The sequence below is a fragment of the Trachypithecus francoisi genome, unplaced genomic scaffold (genome assembly GCF_009764315.1).
Source record: "Trachypithecus francoisi isolate TF-2019V2 unplaced genomic scaffold, Tfra_2.0 Lachesis_group2, whole genome shotgun sequence".
Taxonomy (NCBI): Eukaryota; Metazoa; Chordata; class Mammalia; order Primates; family Cercopithecidae; genus Trachypithecus; species Trachypithecus francoisi.
The window spans coordinates 113,716,152-113,738,149 of NW_022681465.1; the positions used below are offsets into that span (position 1 = coordinate 113,716,152).

General features: G+C 37.6%; 1 protein-coding gene across 5 annotated transcripts in view; it reads right to left on the bottom strand.

Annotated features, from left to right (window-relative positions):
• Window positions 1-21,998, bottom strand: part of TENT2 (terminal nucleotidyltransferase 2) — a 75,053-nt gene that overhangs the window by 46,385 nt on the left and 6,670 nt on the right. For all 5 annotated transcript variants that reach the window (XM_033180174.1, XM_033180172.1, XM_033180170.1 and 2 more), the window contains 5 exons: window positions 21,023-21,196; window positions 20,724-20,813; window positions 17,305-17,542; window positions 840-954; window positions 607-698 (listed from right to left, as the gene is read on the bottom strand). In XM_033180174.1, the coding sequence (XP_033036065.1) occupies window positions 607-698; window positions 840-954; window positions 17,305-17,542; window positions 20,724-20,813; window positions 21,023-21,159 (672 nt within the window). In that variant the 5' untranslated portion in view covers window positions 21,160-21,196. The remainder of the gene's footprint in view (window positions 1-606; window positions 699-839; window positions 955-17,304; window positions 17,543-20,723; window positions 20,814-21,022; window positions 21,197-21,998) is intronic.

A 21,998-nucleotide genomic window follows, 5' to 3' on the forward strand; every position in this document is an offset into this window, starting at 1 on the left:
TCCCAAGCATTTTAGATAAGGAATACTCAACCTGTACTAAATAACACAGTATCGTTGCTAGAGAAAAAGAAAAAAAAAAAAAAAAAAAAAAAACAAAGGCAAAATGTCAGAGAAAAATATTTTAAATTTAATAAACATGATAGTCTTATTTTAAATTTCAGTGAAATCTATTTTCCCTTAATAAGCATTTTCAAGGAGAAAAAAGTAAAGATTAAAAATAGAATCACTGAGAATTCAAATGGAAAGGAAATATATCAAGAAGATAATATTGTCACATGCTCTTCTTTGCTGCATCCTGATAACATATCCAAACTAATGACATTTCAAAACAGAGGCAGAGTTCTTGAAAAAAAAAAAAAAAAAACATATAGTGAAGCCATCTCACTTTAAAAACTTAGAATTAAATTAATGCTATACTTCCTATTATGCTTATTGTGCACATGCCTTAAAAATAAAAAATTTCCTAGGTTTCCTGCAATTATGGTAAACAAAATTTAAAGAAGTAATCACAACAAAGCAAATTTTTTTTCCTCAATGACTTTTATGTAAAATTTCTTAACCCATTAACACGAGAAACACACTTGGAATAAATGTTTCCTTACTTACTGGTTCTTCCTTAACAACTAGGCATAAATCACCATCACTGCTCCGGGTACCAAATCCATTTAAAGAGGACCCAACCAAAAAAAGTCTGCTTTCTAAAGAAACAGAAGAAAGTAGTAAGAGTATTTAAAATCTAAACAAGGTGCACTGGTTCTGTGCCTATTAAAAAAAAAAAAGATAAAATTTAAAATAGGAATGCATATACCCTAAAGGGCATGCAAAATAGGGAAACATACGTGGAAATAATAGCTGAATTTCTCTCTGCAGCTGTGTTCGACAGAGTTCTTTCTTCTTTAAATCACTTATTTGCTGCTGACATGTTTCAAATAATTCCAGTATCTGCTGACTCAACTTGAATCCACCGCAAAAAAAAAGTAAAAGTTTTGTTCAGCGATGTAAAAGTAATTGCCATATGGAGAAGTATAAATCAATTATATTGACACTATTTTAAAAGGGAATATATATTATCTTCTGAATAGTTTCCAAAACAAAGCTATTATTACTGAAGTACAGGAGGAGAACAGTCTGAAAAACTATATATAAATTTTACTTTGTACAACTCACAGAAAAAAGTACAGACACATACTTCATAATAAAAATAATCCATGGGTCAGCAAACTGTTTAACACTTGCTCACTGTATTTGTATGGCCCCTGAGCAAAGAATTTTTTTACATTTTTTAAGGATTATGAAAACAAATAAGAATATGCAACAGAAACAGTATGTGAGTTGGCTCTTTAAAGAAGTTTGCCCAATCCCTAGTATTCACACCCACAAATACCAAATATAAGAGATGTCACCAGTCCCTGGTCTTCTAGGCTCATGCAAACCACCCCCTGTCCCATTCTTGTAATAATGCCCTGAACCCTAACTTCATGTTGCCATGTACTTACCACCCTTTTTTTTTTTTTTTTTTTTTTGAGACGGAGTCTTACTCATCGCCCAGCCTGGAATGCAGTGGTGTGATCTCGGCTAACCGCAACCTCAGCCTCCTGGGTTCAACCGATTCTCCTACCTCAGCCTCCCAAGTAGCTGCGAATACAGGCATCTGCCACCACACCCGGCTAATTTTTCAATTTTTGTAGAGACAGGGTTTTGCCATGTTGGCCAGGCTGCTCTCGAACTCCTGACCTTAAGTGATCCACCTGCCTCAGCCTCCCAAAGTGCTGGGATTACAGGTGTGAGCCATCACACCTGACCCTACCACCCTTTTATCTACTGATCTGGTTCACACTTTTCCCTCTAGCCCAACTCTTGCCAACAACATAGGTGATTTCCCTATCTGAAATGGGCTATATATCACGACATACTCCATTTCTGGACTTTTATTTCCTCCAGTATTCTTCATCAGTATACACTCCTAAATTGCGGTCTTTACAATAAACTGGAACTGCTCTAGCTCTGAAATTTTAAATTCCAATATACTATCTTGGCTTCAATCTCCTATCCAATCACACTTTCTCACTCTCCTCATACCTGCTCTAGAACCACAAGAGATCCAGATTCCCTTGAAGCCTCCCTTTTCTGCCAAGCCATCAGCACCTAAATGGTGTTATTTCTTTTCCTATGCAGTCTACACCACACAGTGCATCCCTCGAACCACTCTCTTATCATGCCTTAACAACATTATCTCCTTGTCATGTTCTAATACGTGTCCTACAAAACCCCAATCTTAGGTCAATATTTAAAAAAAAAAAAAAAAAAAAAAACCTTCTCTGCTCTTACATCTAAGTTGCTAAGAGACAAAACTGAAAAAAGAAATTAAAAATTATAAAATTGGAGTATTTCAAGTTTACGGTATTAGGTTGGCCCTTAGCATCACTTAGCAATTTCTTCCAAGTCTTTGGTTAGATATTGCTTCTGTTTTTCTTTCATTATACCATTCCAAAATGTTTACTATCTTCTTCAAGCCCTCTAAACTTATCTCCCTTTCTCTAGCAGATACAGTTAAAGTTTACTATGAAAATTGAGAATACCAAATGTGATATTCCTCAGCCTCTTAACTACAGACATATCTGGGGGGAAAAAAAAGGCGCCCTTTTCCCCATTCAAAGCTAATCTCTCTACCAATAATTCTGTATTCAAGCCTTCTGGTCACCTTAAGGGCACAAACACCTCTATCAGTTTTTTAGTCAAGCTCTTGTATTTTCAATCTCTCCCTCTCTAGGACTGCCTTATAGCCCATAATGAGGCAAAAGTATCACACATCATGAAAAATGTTGTCTTTTACATATTTAGAATCCTCATTTTAAGAAGGCAGAGGCATTCTAGGCAATTTGGCAATGAAAGAAGCATAACTTTCTTTAAAATCTCTGAATACCCACCCCACAAAAGACAGCAACTAGGAAAATAAATCAAAGAGATCAAACCAAACCAAAATGTGGCCAAAAATTAAAACACAATTGACTGACCAAGTATTCATCATGAACACTCAGGAGTGAGACAAATACCAACAGCAGCAAGATTCACACGGTATCAGATACGGTAAAAGAAAAGGGAATGGGATTTGAAACAGTCTTAAAAACAGAACATGCAGAAATCAAATTGCTTATAGGTAATATCTTCTTCCCCTCACTCACCAAACTAAGCAGCCCACATCAATGTACCACAATCAAAATAGGCAAGCAGCTTCATAGGCTACAATTCATAGGTAAATGCAAGAGGACCACAGAAAGATCAGAGACCTCCAAACAAAATGAGGTTCCCTTCCAAGAAAAAGCAACAGCAGAAACTACCCGGAAGAGAAACCTAAACTGGACAGTACAGAGCCATCAGGAGAAAAGGAAAGGTATAAAATGATTCTGACTCTCAGTGGACATATGAATATGAAAACATTTTTGGTTATTATAACACGACCAGGCAGGGCAGAGGGAAGGTCCCTGGTATCTAGTAGGTAGAGGCCAGGATGTCACTGAACATCCTACAACACAGAGGACAACTCTACCACAGCAAAGATTATCTGGCCCAAAATGCCAATAGTACAGAGAAAAAATTCTGCTCTAGACAAAAGTAGGAAAGGAAAAAAGCAAAAGTACTCAGGAAGTATATTTCTGAATACTACACAAGAACAGAAGAGGGCTGGGCGTGGTGGCTCACGCCTGTAATCCCAGCACTTTGGGTGGCCGAGGCAGGTGGATCACGAGGTCAAGAGATCAAGACCATCCTGGCCAACATGGTGAAACAGTATCTCTACTAAAAATACAAAAAAATTAGCCAGGAGTAGTGGCACATGCCCATAGTCCCAGCAACCCGGGAGGCTGACGCAAGAGAATCCCTTGAACCGAGAAGGCAGAGGTTGCAGTGAGCTGAGATCACACCACTGCACTCTAGCCTGGGTGACAAGAGTGAGACTCCGTCACAAAAAAAACAAACAAACAAACAAACAAACAAAAAAACCAGAAGACGAGAAGTCCTAGAGCCACAAAGCTAGCCTGCTCAACCCTCTCCACATAAAAGTAGCACACTGCTGGGCATGGTGGCTGAGCACGCCAATAATCCCAGCACTTTGGGAGGCCAAGGCAGGCGCATCACTTAAGCCCAGGAATCTGAGACAAGTCTTGGCAACATGGCAAAACCTCATTTCTACAAAAAATTTAAAAATTAGCTGGGCATGGTGGTGCGTGCCTGTGGTCTCAGCTACTAGGGAGGCTGAAGCAGAAGGATTGCTTGAGCCTGGGAGGTCGAGGTTGCAGTGAGCCATGATCACATCATCACTGTACTCCAGCCTGGGCAACAGAGGAAGACCTTGTCTCAAAAACACTGAAATAAAATAAAATGAAAGTAGTACAGAAAAACCCATCTCAAAGACAAATAACAGAAAGAAAGAACTGGAATCTCGAAAGAGGTAAGAATGGGAGAGGACAGAAGAAAAAATTGAAGAAATAACGCCTGAAAGTATTCTAATCAATTCCCATACAAAGTATTTGTAAGAAAAATGAGAATACATTGAGCAACTTTTTTTTTTTGTGATACATGGTCTCACTGTGTTGCCCAGACTAGAGAGCAATGGCGCAATCAGAGCTCACTGCTGTCTTGACCTCCTGTCAAGCAATCCTCCCATCTCAGCCCTGCAAGTAGCTGGGACTAAAGGTATGCAGTACCACATCTGGTTAATTTTTTTTCTTCAGAGACAGGTTCTCACTATTTTGCCCAGGCTGTAGAGTAACATTTCTACGACAATAAAGCACACCAGAAGAATGTGTAAACAAAACTAATATGTTTAACATAATATAAAAAACCAAGGCCTTTTCTCTCGTTTTAATTTTCTAAAAAGATAATTCACTACTTAAAGCATATATACTATCAACAAACAATTAAAAATTTACTTTTTAAAAACTTCACAATAGCAGCAAAAAGCATGAAAAAAAAATTTAGAAATCTATGTACCAAGAGATGTGCAGGATTTGCATACTGAAAACTAGGAAACATTGAGAGAACCTAAAGACCTAAATAAAGGGAGAGATATACCACATTCATGGATCAAAAGACTATTGTTAAGGATGTCAATCCTCCCAGAATTGACCTTTAGATTCAATGCAATCAAACTCAAAAGCCCATTTGATATAATGTGTTTCACAACAAATGAAAAATAAATCAAAAGCCCAGAAGGCTTCTTTCTAGAAAGTGACAAAAGAATTTTAAATTTGACTTAGAAAGGCAAAAGTCCAAGAATAGCTGAGAAAAAAGTTGGAGAATTTAACCCACCTGACTTCCATACTTATAATGCTACAGTAATCAAGATGGTATGGCCCTGATGGAAGGATAAACAAAAAAGATCAACTGAATATCAGAACACTGAAATATTTACAAATAAAATAACTGGAATCTGATTCAAACTAATGAGGGAGGGAGGTAAAGGTGAAATAAGATTAGTCATATGTTGTTAATTGTTATGTGTCATACGTTGGCAATTGTGGACAATATGAGGATTTATGATACGTTTTTCTCTCTACTTTAGTACATGGTTTTTTTCCATAATAAAAAGCTAAAAAGAAAAGTGTCCAAGTTTGTAACAAATGTGAAAATGATCTCCAGTAAAAGCGGCTAACATAAAATTTTAAATGATACTTGAAGGATTAAGTTTTACTGACCCAGAGCAAGGGTTGGCAAACTATTTAGGCCAAGTATGGGCAGCAGGCTAAATAATTTCTACTTTTAGGCATTGTTAAAAAGAAAAGAAAAAAGAATATGCAACAGAGGACTTACATAGCCCACATGCCTAAATATTTACTATCTGGCCCCTCTGCCAACCCATGATCTAGAGAATCAGGCAGATTGGATCAACATAACCCTAGAATTCACAGTAGGTACTTAGTCTTTGTTGAATAGCAAAATCAACACACAAACTTCTTGGCTGGGCAAGGTAGCTCATGCCTGTAATCCTAGCACTTTGGGAGGCCAAGGTGGGCGGGTTGCCTGAGCTCAGGAGTTCAAGACCAGCCTGGGCAACGATGGTGAAACCCTGTCTCTACCAAAATACAAAAAATTAGCCAGGCGTGGTGGCATGCACCTGTAGTCCCAGCTACTCAGGAGGCTGAGGCAGGAGAATCACTTGAACCCAGGAAATGGGAGGTTGCAGTGAGCTGAAATTGCACCACTGCACTCCAGCCTGGGCAACAGAGCAAGACTCTGTCTCCAAAAAAAAATAAAAAAATTAAAAAATTAAAAAATTTCTTTACAATGCCCAAGTGGAATGTTATTATATTCATAAAGTGCTTTCATCTGAATGACCCTGTTAATGTAGAAAGAGTCCATGTGAAAAAATTTACAATGACTTGGAAAATATGAAATTCCATATTCTTGTTCCTCTCCATTTTTTACATGCATGGAAATACTTTTTCTTTCCCAAGGTCTACTATAATGGAGATTTCATGTGTTTTTATGTGAAAGAATTTTCCTCTTTATCTACTCATTAACTTGGGGATTCACATTATCAAATCATACTACTTTACCCTAGAACAAACACTGAGAGCTCAGATAAGACAAAAAAAGAAATGCACATATACGTTGAAACAAGATTTCTGGTGCTTTAATTTAGAGAAATATTCCAGGAGATGGCTCACTGTTCTTATAATTCTTTAAAAAAAACAGAGAGGAGGAATGTATAATATGAAATATCCTTGGCTAGGCCGGGCGTGGTGGCTCAAGCCTGTAATCCCAGCACTTTGGGAGGCCGAGATGGGCGGATCGCAAGGTCAAGAGATAGAGATCATCCTGGCTAACACAGTGAAACCCCGTCTCTACTAAAAAATACAAAAAACTAGCCGGGTGAGGTGGCGGGCGCCTGTGGTCCCAGCTGCTGGGGAGGCTGAGGCACGAGAATGGTGTAAACCCGGGAGGCGGAGCTTGCAGTGAGCTGAGATCCAGCCACTGAACTCCAGCCTGGGCGACAGAGCGAGACTCCGTCTCAAAAAAAAAAAAAAAAAGGAATATCCTTGGCTAAAAATCATATACAATTTAGATCACATATGTAATAACAAGCTGACCACGCATAATGGCACTCCAAAAATATTCTTTAATTCTGGGGTAATTTTTTCTTAATTTTTAGTTTAAAAAAACTATTCGAAGCCAGGTACGGTGCAAATGCTGGTAGTATCAGCTACTCAGGAAGCGGAGGCAGGAAGATGGCTTGAGCCCAGGAGTTCAAGAATAGCATGAGCAACTTAGTAAGACCCCATCTCAAAAAAGAAAGAAAATCCCTCCAGCAACATATATATAAAGTGGATTATTCTTAAAACTTGTCTAAATCACTACAATACTATCTGCTTAGGCTACCTACCAAGATCTATCACTATAAAATTAATTAGTCTATTTCTCACTACACAAAAAATTTACTTACACATAGTCTAAAATATTAAAATAAATATTTCTGGCCAGGCACGGTGGCTCATGCCTGTAATCCCAGCACTCTGGGAGGCCAAGATGAGCATATCATTTGAGGTCAGGAGTTCGAGACCAGCCTGACCAAGATGGTGAAACCCCATTTCTACTAAAAATACAAAAAAAATTAGCCAGTCATGGTGGCAGGTGCCTGTAGTCCAAGCTACTTGGGAGGCTGAGGCGGGAGAATCGCTTGAACCTGGGAGGCGGAGGTTGCAGTGAGCCAAGATCACGCCACTGCACTCTAGAGTGGGCAACACAGCAAGACTCCGTCTCAAAAAAAAAAAAAAAAAAAAAAAAAAAAAAAAAAAAAAAAAAAAAGCTTTTTCGCTGGAAATACCAAGACCTAATCATACACTACAATGTAAATTTTTTTTTGCCTAAGTGCTATCTACAAACAACAAACACAAATCAGCAGTGAGCTTTCGAAATGGGAGAAATAAAATTAAATTATGGTCCAGAAAACAGGTCATTATAGCATATAAACATTGCAATAAAAACTGGCAATTCCTCAGGCTCTCTCACTGCCTTAGTCTTTGTTACATGTAGCTACAGAAAGAGCTGGTATTAATTTTCTGAGTAAAATAAAGCCAGATGTGTAATAAAAGTTTGAATTCATTCTTCACAGTCAATTCCCTTTCCCATCAAATTAACCAATTCTGAAATAAAATAGAACCAGAAAAATGTCATGTCTAAAACAACCCACTTTTTGTTTGTGTGTTAAATTACTACGGTTTTGTGTATGGACAAAGTTGGGAGTATTCTTAATTTATAAACTGGCTGGTTGAGAAGGCAATTTGGATTACTGATTGTTTTCCCCCTGAAGTTTGATTACTTTAGGCACTTACTATTACCTGAACTTGGACAAAGAATTGCCCAAAAAAGGATAGGAAAAAAATAAGTTTTTATTTGATCTCTTTTGTCTGAGTTCTCTCTTAGGTGTTCTGGGTAAATTGACATCTCGGTGGTTTTTGAATTTTTCTGATAAAAACATAAATTAAAAAAACAGATCATTTAGAGATCTGTAAGATAACTATCCCCAAAGTGTTCTTCCAAGGATGCCAAGAAGCTCCATAAAATTTGCCCCTTACCAAATTTAACATTACACAGGAAATGTAACAATTCTTTAATAATCATCTTTTTATTTCACAATCAATACCAAGAAAAACCTCAGCCTAAACTCATTTCAACTCAAAATTCAAAATCAAGTAAGTAAATTCACATAATACCTTCTACTAACCAGAAATTTCAAAGAACAGTTCTAATACTGTAGATGGAATTCAGGGGCTTAGATAACTAATTACAGTCTCTTTTTTTGTGCAGAAAACCATATATTCTTCTAAAACATAGAGTAAAAACAAAAGTTAAAATTCAGGAATAACTCTGATTTCTACTTTGAAGAGTTGTTAACATAGTAACTTGAAAAAGACAAAAAAAAAAAAAACCTGATGAAAAAATTTAAACTCAGAGGGTATTCATTTTCAAAATTCAATTCTTTAGGTTATCCTCAAAGTAGTTAAGAAAACTTCTAACAAAATCTTTCCCTGGAGCTGGCAGATTCAGCTGACTGACTTACTATTATTATTAATGAATTCATTATTACCACTCTTAAGTGAGCCCTCTATACTACCCAGAAAATAATGTTTCAAACCTTCTGCACTCTGTTTCTCTGGTGAGTTTGATTCCCCACATTCAGTAAATGGTATTTCAAACATTCTCCACTATTCTCAAACCTCTGATATCCTACTTTATCTTCTCCAGTCACAACAGATGATCTTGCATAGTAATTCAGAGAGAAAACAGGAAGATGCCATTCAACCCTGGAAACTCCACTAACATCTCCCTACCGTATCTACAAATTTCCCTCTATCTATACCTATCCTCTCTCCTCCTATCAGCCAGTTCAAAAAAGTTTTTCTCTTACCTAAGGCCAATCACTCCACCTATATACAGGATCCATTACCCTTCCACCTTGTAGGAAACCTTATTCATGATTGTTCTTTTCTTTCCAGAGTGGTCAACCTCTTTCCTGTCTATAAATCTTCCCCACAAACATTTATATGTGACCAGAGTTTCTCCCACCTTACAAAAAAAAAGCCTTGTCCCAACTTCCCACCTTTTGCTCCCCCCTTTCACTGCCAAATTTCCCAAAACAGTTGTGTATAACATTGGTTTGCATTTGTTTTCCCATTCTTTCCTCAACCTATTTCAACCAGTCTTGGACACAGACTCACTTCCTGAGGCTTCAATTACCATCTGTATGCTGATGATGGCCAAATACACATTTCTAGCTAATGAATATCCTTTGAATTCCAAATCTATATGCAGTATATTCAATTATCAATGCTAAATATCCACTCTGATGCTTCAAAAGCATCTTAAAGGCAACATGTCCACAGACTCATAAGTCAATCCTTATTAAGCACATACATAAATTTTTCTCCTCTTCCATTCTATTCTGTCTCAGCGAATGATGCCACCATGCATCCAACTGTAGAAGTCAGAAACTTGAGTGTAATCCTCAATAATTCTCCTCAATCGAACCCAGTGGTTTTCAACTAGGACAATTTTGTCCCACAGAGGACAACTGGCAATGTCCATAGACATTTTGTGTTGTCACAACTAGGGATTGGTGGCAGGAATGCTACTAGACGTAGGAGGGTACACAGGACAGCCCCTCCACACTAAAGAAAGCTGGCCTAAAATGTTGATATTGCAGAGGCTTAGACACTGTAATCTAATATATCATCAAATGTTACAGATTCTGCCTCTAAAATACAGCTGAAATCCATTAATTTCTCTTCATAACTACTAGCACTTCCTAATTCAAGGTACCATTGCCTCTCACTTGAAATACTATAGTACAACTTCTCTACATCCATGCTTGCTCAACTTCAATCTGCTCTCCACAGTGCAGTGAAAATAACCTTTTTAACTTATCTGTCTACTGCATTAAAAAAGAAAAAAACAACTCTGAATAGGTTCCTGCTGTTCTTAAGCTAAAGACCAAAATGGCCTAGGAGACCTTGCAAAATATGCCACTCTTCCCACTTCCCCTACCACACCTTCACCCACTTTCCCTCTAATTCATGAAACACTAGCCATCTTTCAGTCATTTGTACACTCCATTCTCTTTTCTGCTTTAGGAACCTCAAACATGCTATTTCCGCTCTCTAAAGCAGTCTCCCCATCCCCACTATTTTTTGAGACGGAGCCTCACTCTGTCTCCCAGGCTAGAGTGCAGCGGCGTGGTCTTGGCTCACTGCAACCTCCACCTCACGGGTTCAAGCAATTCTCTGCCTCAGCCTCCCGAGTAGCTGGGATCACAGGCACCTGCCATGAGGCTAATTTTGTATGTTTAGAAGAGATGGAGTTTCGCCATGTTGGTCTTGAACTCCTGACTTCAGGGGATCCACCCACCTCAGCCTCCCAAAGTGTTGCGATTACAGGCATGAGCGACCACGCCCAGCTCCCCATTATTCTTTAACTAGTTAACTCATTCATCTTTCAGATCTCAACTCAAATAATGTCTCCTCTAAGAGGTTTTCCCTGAGCACTCAGTAATTTCCTGCACAGCATTTATATAAATAAAATTGTGATCTGCATTTTTTTTTAATTTTTTTATTTCTGAGACAGAGTCCTGCTCTGTCACTCAGGCTGGAGTACAGTGACATGATCTTGGCTCACCGCAACCTCTGCCTCCCTAGTTCAAGCAATTCTCCCGCCTCAGCCTCCCGAGTTGCTGGGACTACCGGCGCACGCCACCACGCCCAGCTAATTTTTTTGTATTTTTAGTACAGATGGGGTTTCCCCATATTGGTCAGGCTAGTCTCAAACTCCTAACCTCAGGTAATCCACCCGCCTCGGCCTCCCAAAGTGCTGGGATTACAGGCTTGAGCCACTGTGCCCAGCCTATGTGTGATTATTTTTTAATGGCTCCCCCTCCTCTCACTATGCTGTACCTAAATGCAGAGACCATGTATGTTTAGAAAAACAGTGTATCTCCCATGCCTAGAGCTCACAAATATTTGAATGCTAAATAAATTAAAAATCTTATCTACTCTAGGAGTTTCAACTGTCACTTTTGTTTCAGATCTCTTCAGGATCCCTATCTACAGCCCGACCTTACTTCTGAACTCCAAACATATACTGTCAATACAGTTATATTTTTCTACAATACCAATTAGCTTATATGTGACTGGTAAACAGGGGAATGGTATCAATACAACATACAAGTTGGGTTTGTACATGATTTGTACACGGAGCTGTAACTGTAGCATTACAACTGTCACGAGAAAGAAAAAAACCCCTCAGTATGTAGTCCTTACAGATCTAACGGAACTAAAAAGCATTTGCATCCAAGATTCCTGCTCAAGAAAACATACTCCTAGCCTCGGAGAGCTCTGTGCTGGTGTATTTCCTTTTGTCTCTACCTTAACAGCATACTCACTGACTCAGAGCTCCATTTTTAACTGCCTGTCTCAATGCCCAGCACAAGCCAGCATCTCAACTCTATTTTGTATATTTCTAATATCCCCTGCCTGCATCAGCATCTAGCCATGCCAAACTGCCTGCCTGGTCTGTCCAAGTTATTTCCCAAGATATCAATTATTATTCTTGATAGTGTTCCGGTTACAAAACTGTTTAGGTTTTGAGTCGTCTGTTCCAACCCTATTTCCCATAAGCCCTATATCATTAGTGTGCAATTTGCAGGACATGAAGTTTCTCAGGAGCACAAATGTTTTATAGTAGATGCTCTCATAGTATAAATAACTCGAGTATTTCCTTAATCAGCCCTATATACCCCAAATCTAGGTTCCTTATCTCTACTAGTAACCCAGAATCAAATCATTGGAGTCATTCAGGTCTCTTTCACCCTCTCTCTTCTACACTCAATTATTCCACACATTCTATAAATTTTCCTTATACATTATCTCCCACATCTTTTTCACTACCATCTACCATAACTGAAACCTTCAGCGCCTCTCATTAGGATGAATTTAACAGCCTTCAAGGGGGTCAACCATCTTCAGGATGAATGTAACAGTCTTCAAGGTGATCACCATCTTCCAAGCCCACTTCATTCTAAACCAAATTCACTATACAGCAAGGACTTTCTAAAAATACAAATCTGACTGTGCTATTTTTCTACTTTAAAACCTTCAACAGCATTCTACTTGCATTCAATGCTTCAAACCACTGCCCCACTTTATCTCACACTGAATCCTCCATTCACTTTACACTCTAGAGAAGTAAACAACAGTAAACCACACAAACTGTCAAACACAATGCCAGTAATGACAGATACTCGATAAATATTAATTATCACTGTCACAGATTACCTTGTATTAGAGTTAGAATGTCATCTGCCTACCCTTGATTTTAAGTATCTTAAACTCCTTCTCTTCGTATTTTTAGAGACAGAGATCAAATTTTGGTTTTACCACTTACTCGCTATGACCTTGAGCAAGTTATTTAGCTTTCTGAGCCTCAATAACACTAGGATAACATCCATGTCATGGGGTTGCTGAAAAGACTAAATGAGATAGCATATGTAGAATGCCTAAAAGAGACATCAATGTTAGCTTTCTTAGAAAGTGTTCACTTAAAAAATAAACACAAAACGAACTGCTTGCCTTCTTTCTCCCACAACCTGACAGGTAGAGAGTAGCACTCAAAGAAATTGGTTCCAGCCAGGCGTGGTGGATCACACCTGTAATCCCTTTGGGAGGCTGTAAGCACTTTGGGAGGCTCAGGCAGGTGGTTCACCTGAGGTCAGGAGTTTGAGACCAGCCTGACCAACATGGTGAAACCCCATCTCTACTAACAATACAAAATTGGCCGGGCATGGTGGCACGTGCCTGTAATCCCAGCTACTTGGGAGGCTGAGGCAGGAGCATCGCTTAAACCCCAGAGGTGGAAGTTGCAGTGAGCCAAGATCGTGCCATTACACTCCAGCCTGGGCAACAAGAGCAAAACTCTGTCTCAAAAAAGGAAAATAAAGAAATTGGTTCAAATACACAATCTATCTTTAGCCTTCTGAGATAAATCCCTAATTCTAAATATTTAGGAGTATTTCTTTCTATATGACTAATTTTAAAACATTATTGATACAGAACTGTACCTTGCCAGATGGTTTATGCTGACACTAATGTGAATTGTTATTAAATTTACTGAAATTGAAAATTTGCCTAGTCCATGTGCAAAACTCGTAGTTAGTTCCAATAGTTAACTATCACAACATACAAATACAAGTAAAAATAGAGAGCTTTCAATAGTTTATCACAATAAATTCCACAGAAAACAGGGCTACCAGCATACATACCTTAAAAAACCAGTAAAAGATTCTTTTTTTTTTTTTTTTTGAGACGGAGTCTCACTCCGTTGCCCAGGCTGGAGGACCATGGCATGATTTCGGCTCACTGCAACCTCCACCTCCTGGGTTCAAGTGATTCCCCTGCCTCAGCCTCCCCAGTAGCTGGGATTACAGGTGCCTGCCACCACGCCCAGCTAATTTTTGTATTTTTAGTACAGACGGGGTTTCACCACATTGGCCAGGCTGGTCTTGAACTCCTGACCTTGTGATCTGCACACCTTGGCCTCCCAAAGCGCTGGGATTACAGGCGTGAGCCACCACACCTGACAAAAAGATTCTTGTATGTTCATTCAAAGGACTGATCTGATTTGATTTATACCATAGGCTTTCATATTATGGCATTACAAGATAGTCTTTAAAATGAATAAAAACAGCTAGGTGCAGGTAGCTCATACCTGTAATCCCAGCCCTTTGGGAGGCCACTGCAGGAGGATCACTTGAGGCTAGGAGTTCAAGACCAGCCTGGGTATCATAGCAAGACCCTGGGTATCACAGCAAGACCCTGGCTCTACCAAAAAAAAAAATTAAAAACATTAGCTGGGTGGCAGGGCGCGGTGGTTCACACCTGTAATCCCAGCATTTTGGGAGGCCGAGGAGGGTGGATCACAAGGTCCGGAGATCGAGACCATCCTGGCTAACAAGGTGAAACCCTGTCTCTACTAAAAATACAAAAAATTAGCTGAGTGGGTGTGGTAGCAGGCGCCTGTAGTCCCAGCTACTCGAGAGGCTGAGGCAGAATAGCTCGAATCCAGGAGGCGGAGCTTGCAGTGAGCCGAGATCGCGTCACTGCACTCCAGCCTGGGCAACAGAGCGAGACTCCGTCTCAAAAAATAAAAAAAATAAAAAATAAAAAATAAAAAACTAGGCCAAGCACGGTGGCTCATGCCTGTAATCCCAGCACTTTGAAAGGCCGAAGTGGGTGGATCACGAGGTCAGGAGTTGAAGACTAGCTTGATCAACATGGTGAAACCCCGTCTCTACTAAAAATACAAAAATTAGCCGGACATGGTGGCACACACCTGTAATCCCAGCTACTCAGGAGGCTGAGACAGGAGAATCACTTGAACCCGGGAGGTGGAGGTTGCAGTGAGCTGAGATCACGCCACTGCACTCCAGCCTGGGTGACAGAGCTAGATTCCATCTCAAAAAAAAAAAAAAAACTAACTAAAAAAACCTAAGTTAATCTTTTCTCAGTTTCCTTTGCCTTTTTCCTTTCTCCCACTGATTTTGACTGATTGTTTTTCCTATTTCAATATGGTTTAAAAAAAAGTTACAGAGGCGAAAAGAACAGTTTCTTCAATAAGCTGCTGGGACAACTGGACCAACAGCAAAAGAATAAAGTTGGACCCCCTACTTTACATCATATACAAAAATTAACTCAAAATGAATCAAAGTCCTAAATGTAAGAACTAAAACTATAAAAGTTTTAGCGTAACACATACGCAGGGCAGGGAAAAAATAATATAAAATAAATAAATAAAATTTAAAAATTAACACATAGGCATTAATCTCTGTGACCCTGAACAATAGTTTCTTAGATATGACACCAAAAGCACAACCAACCAAAGGAAAATAGATAAATTGGACTGTACCAAAATGAAAGGTATTTGTGCTTCGAAGGATACCAAAAAGAAAGTAAAAAGACAAGCCACATAATGGGACCATAAATTCACAAATCATTATCCGGTAAGGGTCTAATATGTAGAAAGAAATAAAGAACTCTTATAACCCAACAGTAAAAAGACAAATAGTCCAATTTAAAAATGGGCAAGGGATATCGATGAATAGACATTTCCCCAAGAAGATATACAAATGTCCAATAAGCAAATGAAAAGATGCTCAATATCATTAGGCATTATAGAAATGCAAATCCAAATCACGATGAGATACCATTTCATACCCACTAGAATGGCTATAATCAAAAAGACAGACAGTAACAAGTGCTGCAAGTTCAGCAAGCATGTAAAGAACGTACAGCACCTAAAAACTGTTGATAGGAATGTAAAATGGTGCAACCACTTTAGAAAACACTTTGGCAGTTCCTCAAAAAGTTAAACACAATTACTATATGACCAAGCAATTTCACTCCAAGAGAGGTAAAAACATATGTCCATGCAAAAATCTGTACAGATATTCACAGTTGCACTATTCATAACAGATGAAAAGTGGAAACAACCCAGAAATTCACCAACTGAGGACTGTATTAACAAAGTGAGGTCTACTCATACAATGGAGTATTATTCAGCTATAAAAAGGGATGAAGTACTGATGTGTATGCTACAACATGGATGAACCTTGAAAACATGCTAAATGAAAAAAGCAAGACACAAAAGGCCACATATTGAATGATTTCATTTATATAAAATGGCCAGGATGGGATAAAGACAGAAAATAGATTAGTTGTTGCCAGGGAGCAGTAGAAATGACTGCTATTGGGTACAAAGTTTCTTTCGGGGGTGATGAAAATGTTTGGGAATCAGATAGTACAGTTGCACAACTTTGGGAATATATTTTAAAACCACTGAACTGTACACTTTAAAAGGGTGAATTTTATGGTACAATTATAACTCACTTAAAGAATAAAAGAATAATAGAGGAATAAAAAAGCAGCACAACTAAGGAATGAAGCAGATGTTGCTTTTCTGACCCAACATTTCTGTACACTTACTATGTTTCAGACCTATGCTGGTTGATAGGAACCCAAAGATGAGTAAAACAAAGTTGCTATACTTTCTTCACGGTTGTTCTCCTTAGCCTACAAATATCTCATTTCTCAAGAGTGTGGCAGCTTTGAAAATGCAAAAACAGCAAGTATAAACCACACACAACCCAAGAGAATGCCGATATTTACATTATAAACCCTTTCAATTACTGAGAAAAACCGCATTAGGTTTCACTAAATATGGGGGAGGGGAGAGATACGTTTCTAGTACTAGATGTTAAATAACTCATTATTCCCCAATGCTGACAATGTCATTTTCCAAGATTTATTATTTAAATAGCTTCATTTCACTTAATTGAAAATGTTTTTTATAAATGTTTTTGATAGATCTTTGTTGATTATATCACTTTGAATGTATTGTTTTTCTCAGTGACTCCCCAAAATAAAATGTGTTCTAACAGTCTATTACAATAGCTATACGAAAACTTTTTTTTTTTTTTTCAGTAACAAGTAACAGGACAGTTCTCTAAACTAAGAAAGTATTTGGGTTCTAATAAAATTTTCATACATCAGGGAAAATCTGATTTTTCCTGCACTTCTATAAAAGAATAGCTACCAAAAATCAGAAGTAATGTTTATACAGAAAATTAGGCTGAATAGTACTTTAAACATTGCAAGAAAAAAACACATGTTCTACTTAATCCAGGATATTAAATATTTTTGATTAATACATTATTTATACTAAATTCCCAAAAGGCAAAACTAAAATCTACATTATTATTACCTTATCTTTGGCCTCAGGCAGTGTGATTTCTCTAGGTTCTAAAAATGGTATTTCTCGAAAAGGTGGAACACATCTGACTATATCTGGTACAAAATGTGTATGAAACAATGGCGGCATTGAGTATCTTCGTTCACCTGATAAAGGCACTATCTGGTTAACTACAGTTGGCTCTTGGTGGGGTGAATGGAAACGTTGCCGTTTACCGTCAAGAGGAAGGTTTTTTTCATCGCTTAATCTCCTGAAAACAAGCAATATACCTTAGTAATTAAAGATACAACTTTTTGATAACAAAAAGCAATTAATAATATATAAATATCGTAAGAGATAATGACAATATTATGATTCTTTCAATAAGGTCACATTATTAGCTTTATATGGCTCTTAAAAATATTCATGTTCAGCACAAGAAATGCCTCTCAACACCTTAGAAAAAAATAGTGATAATGCAGACAGAAAAAACTACATGTATATATTGAAGTTAGTCTCCCATATTTGAACTACCCCAATGTTTCATCTCAGTAGTGAAAACTTTGTAGGAAAAGTTCTATTTATAGAATTACTAAGAAGAAAAGATCCACACTATAACATATGGAAGATAAGATTAAGTGAGTTGAGTGCTAGTTATAAAAAAGGGCTCTTTGAATACACCTATGTTCTGACTCATCAGCAGGAAAGACCAAATTAACAGACACTTTTCAATAAAGCTATAAAGACATTGGACAAACGAAGAAATTCGAAAAAGAGCTGCAACTCAGATAATATTATTTTACTAATATTAAATTTCTTGGGAATAATCAAGGTATTTTGATTATATAGAAGAAAAGCCTTGTTTTTCAGGAGGAATAAGCTGACATGTTTTAAGGTAAAATAAAATGGTGTCAACAATTTTCTTTTATATAGTTCTGGAAAAAAAGCAGGTGGGCAAAAAAAAAAGAGAAAGAATCAAATGTTAAACTTTTAACTCATGAATCTAGGCAAAAGGCATACAGATATTCACTATATTATTCTTTAAATTTTTCTGGAGGTTTAAATATTTGCAAAATAAAAAGGGAAAAATCATTAAAGAGTAAATATTTGTTGGGAAAAAAGACATTAACTTCATTGATATATTAAGTTGTTCATGTAGGTAATACTTTATGACACAGAAAATGATCCAATTCCTTTAAAGTCTGAAAATTCTATCGGTCATAGAAGGTTTTTTTCTTTTTTTGTTTTTTTTTTGTTTTTTTAGGCAGTCTTGCTCTGTCGCCAGGCGGGAGTGCAGTGGGGCGATCTCGGCTCACTGCAACCTCTGCCGCCACGGTTCCAGCTATTCTCCTGCCTCAGCCTCCTGAGTAGCTGGGACTACAGGCGCCCGCCACCACGCCCAGCTAATTTTTGTGTTTTTTAGTCGAGATGGGGTTTCACCATGTTGGCCAGGCTGGTCTTGAAATCCTGACCTCAAACAATCCGCCCACCTCGGCCTCCCAAAGCACTGGGATTGCAGGCATGAGCCATTGCACCCGGCCCATAGAAGATTTTTTAACATTCCTCTGCGATTTTGTGAATTTCTCTCTCCTTGACAGATCTGCAAAATAAGTGGAACCCCTACTCACAGGTAAAGTATACAGTGCTAAATGCATAAAAGTATATTTAATAATTTTAAACATAAAAGTCTCTTAGAGAGCTGTATATGCTGAATATCTTCTAATGAGAATGCCAATTTTAATTTTAAAAATATGTTTGTATTAACTACAAATTAACTGGAGATTTTTGTTGTTGTTTTTCGAGACAGAGTCTCACTCTGTCACCCAGGCTGGAGTGCAATGGCGCAATCTCGGCTCACTGCAAGCTCCACCTCCCGGGTTCATGCCATTCTCCTGCCTCAGTTTCCTGAGTAGCTGGGATTACAGGCAAGTGCCACCACACCCGTCTACTTTTTTGTATTTTTAGTAGAGACAGGGTTTCACCATGTTAGTCAGGACGGTCTCAATCTCCTGACCTAGTGATCTGCCCGCCTTGGCCTCCCAAAGTGCTGGGATTACAGGCGTGAGCCACTGCGCCCGGTCTAATGGAGTTTATTTTCATTCTTAATTCACAAATTGGCTATGAAGGCAATTTCTAAAAAACAAAATCTGAATAAAGTCAATACTATTAGAATTATTATAAAACTTTTCTCAATGACAATTTTGAAGAACAAACTGTAGTACTTATAAGCAAATGACTCAGAGACATACAACATTTCAAATTCCAGCTATGTCACTTGTGAGTCAGCTTTCTCCTCAACAGGCAAGGGATAATAGTACCTACCTCAGTGTTATGTGATTTAATCAAACCATTAATTGTAAAGGCTTAGAATAATGATTACTACATAATGAGCAACTAATAATTCCTAGTTAGTGTTATTATTTTTTTTTACAGCACCTTGTTCGCCGATAGGGTTTTTTTTAATGGGATGTAAAGGTTATAGAATGTTTATATAGGTTTTTAAGTAACAGTGGTACCTTTCAAATATTGCCGAATGTTATTTTAACAACCACGTCTCAAGTTCTGTTATATTTTGTAATAAATGAATTTCTTTTAATCAAATAGATTAAAATTAATTGACTCCTGACTTGACTATAGGAAGTTTTATGTCACACAGAAATTTTCACTACAATGTTTGTTACCATGGAACCTTACCTGTGTAGGATGTAGATAAATCAAAACATAAAGTTTACTAGAAAGAAAATGTTATAATTGTGTCCCCCTAGAAAATCAAAAGCTGAAGTCCTAAGCCCCAGGAGCTCAAAATGTGACTGTATTTGGAGAGAGGACCTCTTAAAAGTTACCTAAGTTACAGTGGGGCCTTTAAGATGAACCTTAATCCAATATGACTGGTGTCCTTAGAAGAGATGAGGACACAGAAAACACAGGGAAACAACCATATTAAGACCCAGTGACAACGCAGCCTTCTACAAGGCAAGAAAAGAAGCCTCAGAAGAAACCAACCCTGCCAACACCTTGATCTAGCCTCCAGAGTTGTAAGAAAATAAATTTCTGTTGTGTAAGCCACCCAATGTGTGGTACGTTGTTATGGCAACCCTACCCTAGCAAATGAATACAGAAGGCCATCTCATTTAGTTAAAAAATCTCAATTAAAAAGTGGTTTTCTGAGGAAACTTAGTTTTATTCTAGAAAAAGCAAACCCGGAATGTAGAAAAGGGGAGATCTCACGTAGGGCAGAAACAAACATATAATAAAGCAGGAACAAATCAACAAAAGAATCCCTAAAATTTTTAATGCAAAAAATGTTAAAATTCCATGACTGATCTGATCGTACAGGTCCCAGAAAACAAAACACAGGGCATAGGGTCCATACAACATTAATTCAAGATACACTGTTACAGAGTTCTCAGAAACGCAAAAATATTCTTTTAAAATAATTAAGAAGTACTTACTTCCTTCCTCGAAATAATGGGGAGGCTGAGGTCTGTATTGGACTGACATTTCCATATGTCAGCTGCTGTAATGACACAGCTCTAGACAAGCTATCAAAATCAAAGAAAAGAACAGTAATAATATACACATTTTTTTCCTTAAAAACAAAACCAATCTCTTAAAAAAAATTAAATACTTCCCTATCAAAAAAAACATGACGATATATCCTCCGCCTTCGAAAGTTTCATACAAAAAGGGTTTATGTCAAATAGAAAATGAAATTTACCAACAACATAGGCCAAAATATCACCATACTTACTCTGCATTCTGAAAGTTGAATTGTGCATCTATAAGCTGCTGGTGTGAATAAACAGTAGGTGACAGGGTAAAGAAGTTATTATGTTGTTGATGATTTGGAGTGAAGGGTGGGCGACCCAAAATTGAGTTTGGGAACATGCTCTTGTTCACTGGAAGTGAACATGTATTCTTCTACCTAGGATAATTTAAAAAGACAATACTAAATTATTATAGCTTAAAGATACTAAACACTTCTATTATCCAGTAACTTAAAACAATTAGTTATCAAGTTACAAATTTTATTTGCAAAGTTAAATAGGTCTCCTAAGTGCCACTATAGGTAACAAAAGGAAACTAACAATAAATTCTAAATCTAAGATTAACATTATTCAGATGCAAGATACACGCACATTTCTAATTTTCTGATGAATTTACCCTAATACATTTACCCTCATATCAACAAATCTTTTAGAAAATCAAGTTATCACCTGACATTAATAAAATCCCACAGATTCTTACATTTATTCTCAACCTAATTTATACAAAGGTATAACATCACATGACATCCTGATTCCTAGAATTTGGTTCTTATAGGTCCGATCAAATAAGGAATGGATTTTATATTGTCTTAACAATTTATAAGATTCTGAGATTCCCCTCAAAGTCTACATAATTTATATAAAAGATTTCCAATAAAAGAGGGCTCTGTTCCATAGGAATAGGGAAAAACTATACAAAGCAATCAGAATCCTTCACTGATCCAGGGAGGAGAGTAGACATTTATTCTTTGCAATGACTCATACACCAAGGCTGTAGTCTTACAAAGGATTGGATAAGGTAATAAACTGAAAACGAGTATCAGGTAAAGTCTACAAAGAAAAATAGGACCCCTCAACCCACTTTCTCAAAGCAAGCAATTAGAAAACTCTTTTATGAAAAAACAAAATGAGAGAGAAACTATGTAACATAGTACCAAGAGAACCTGTAACATAATAATA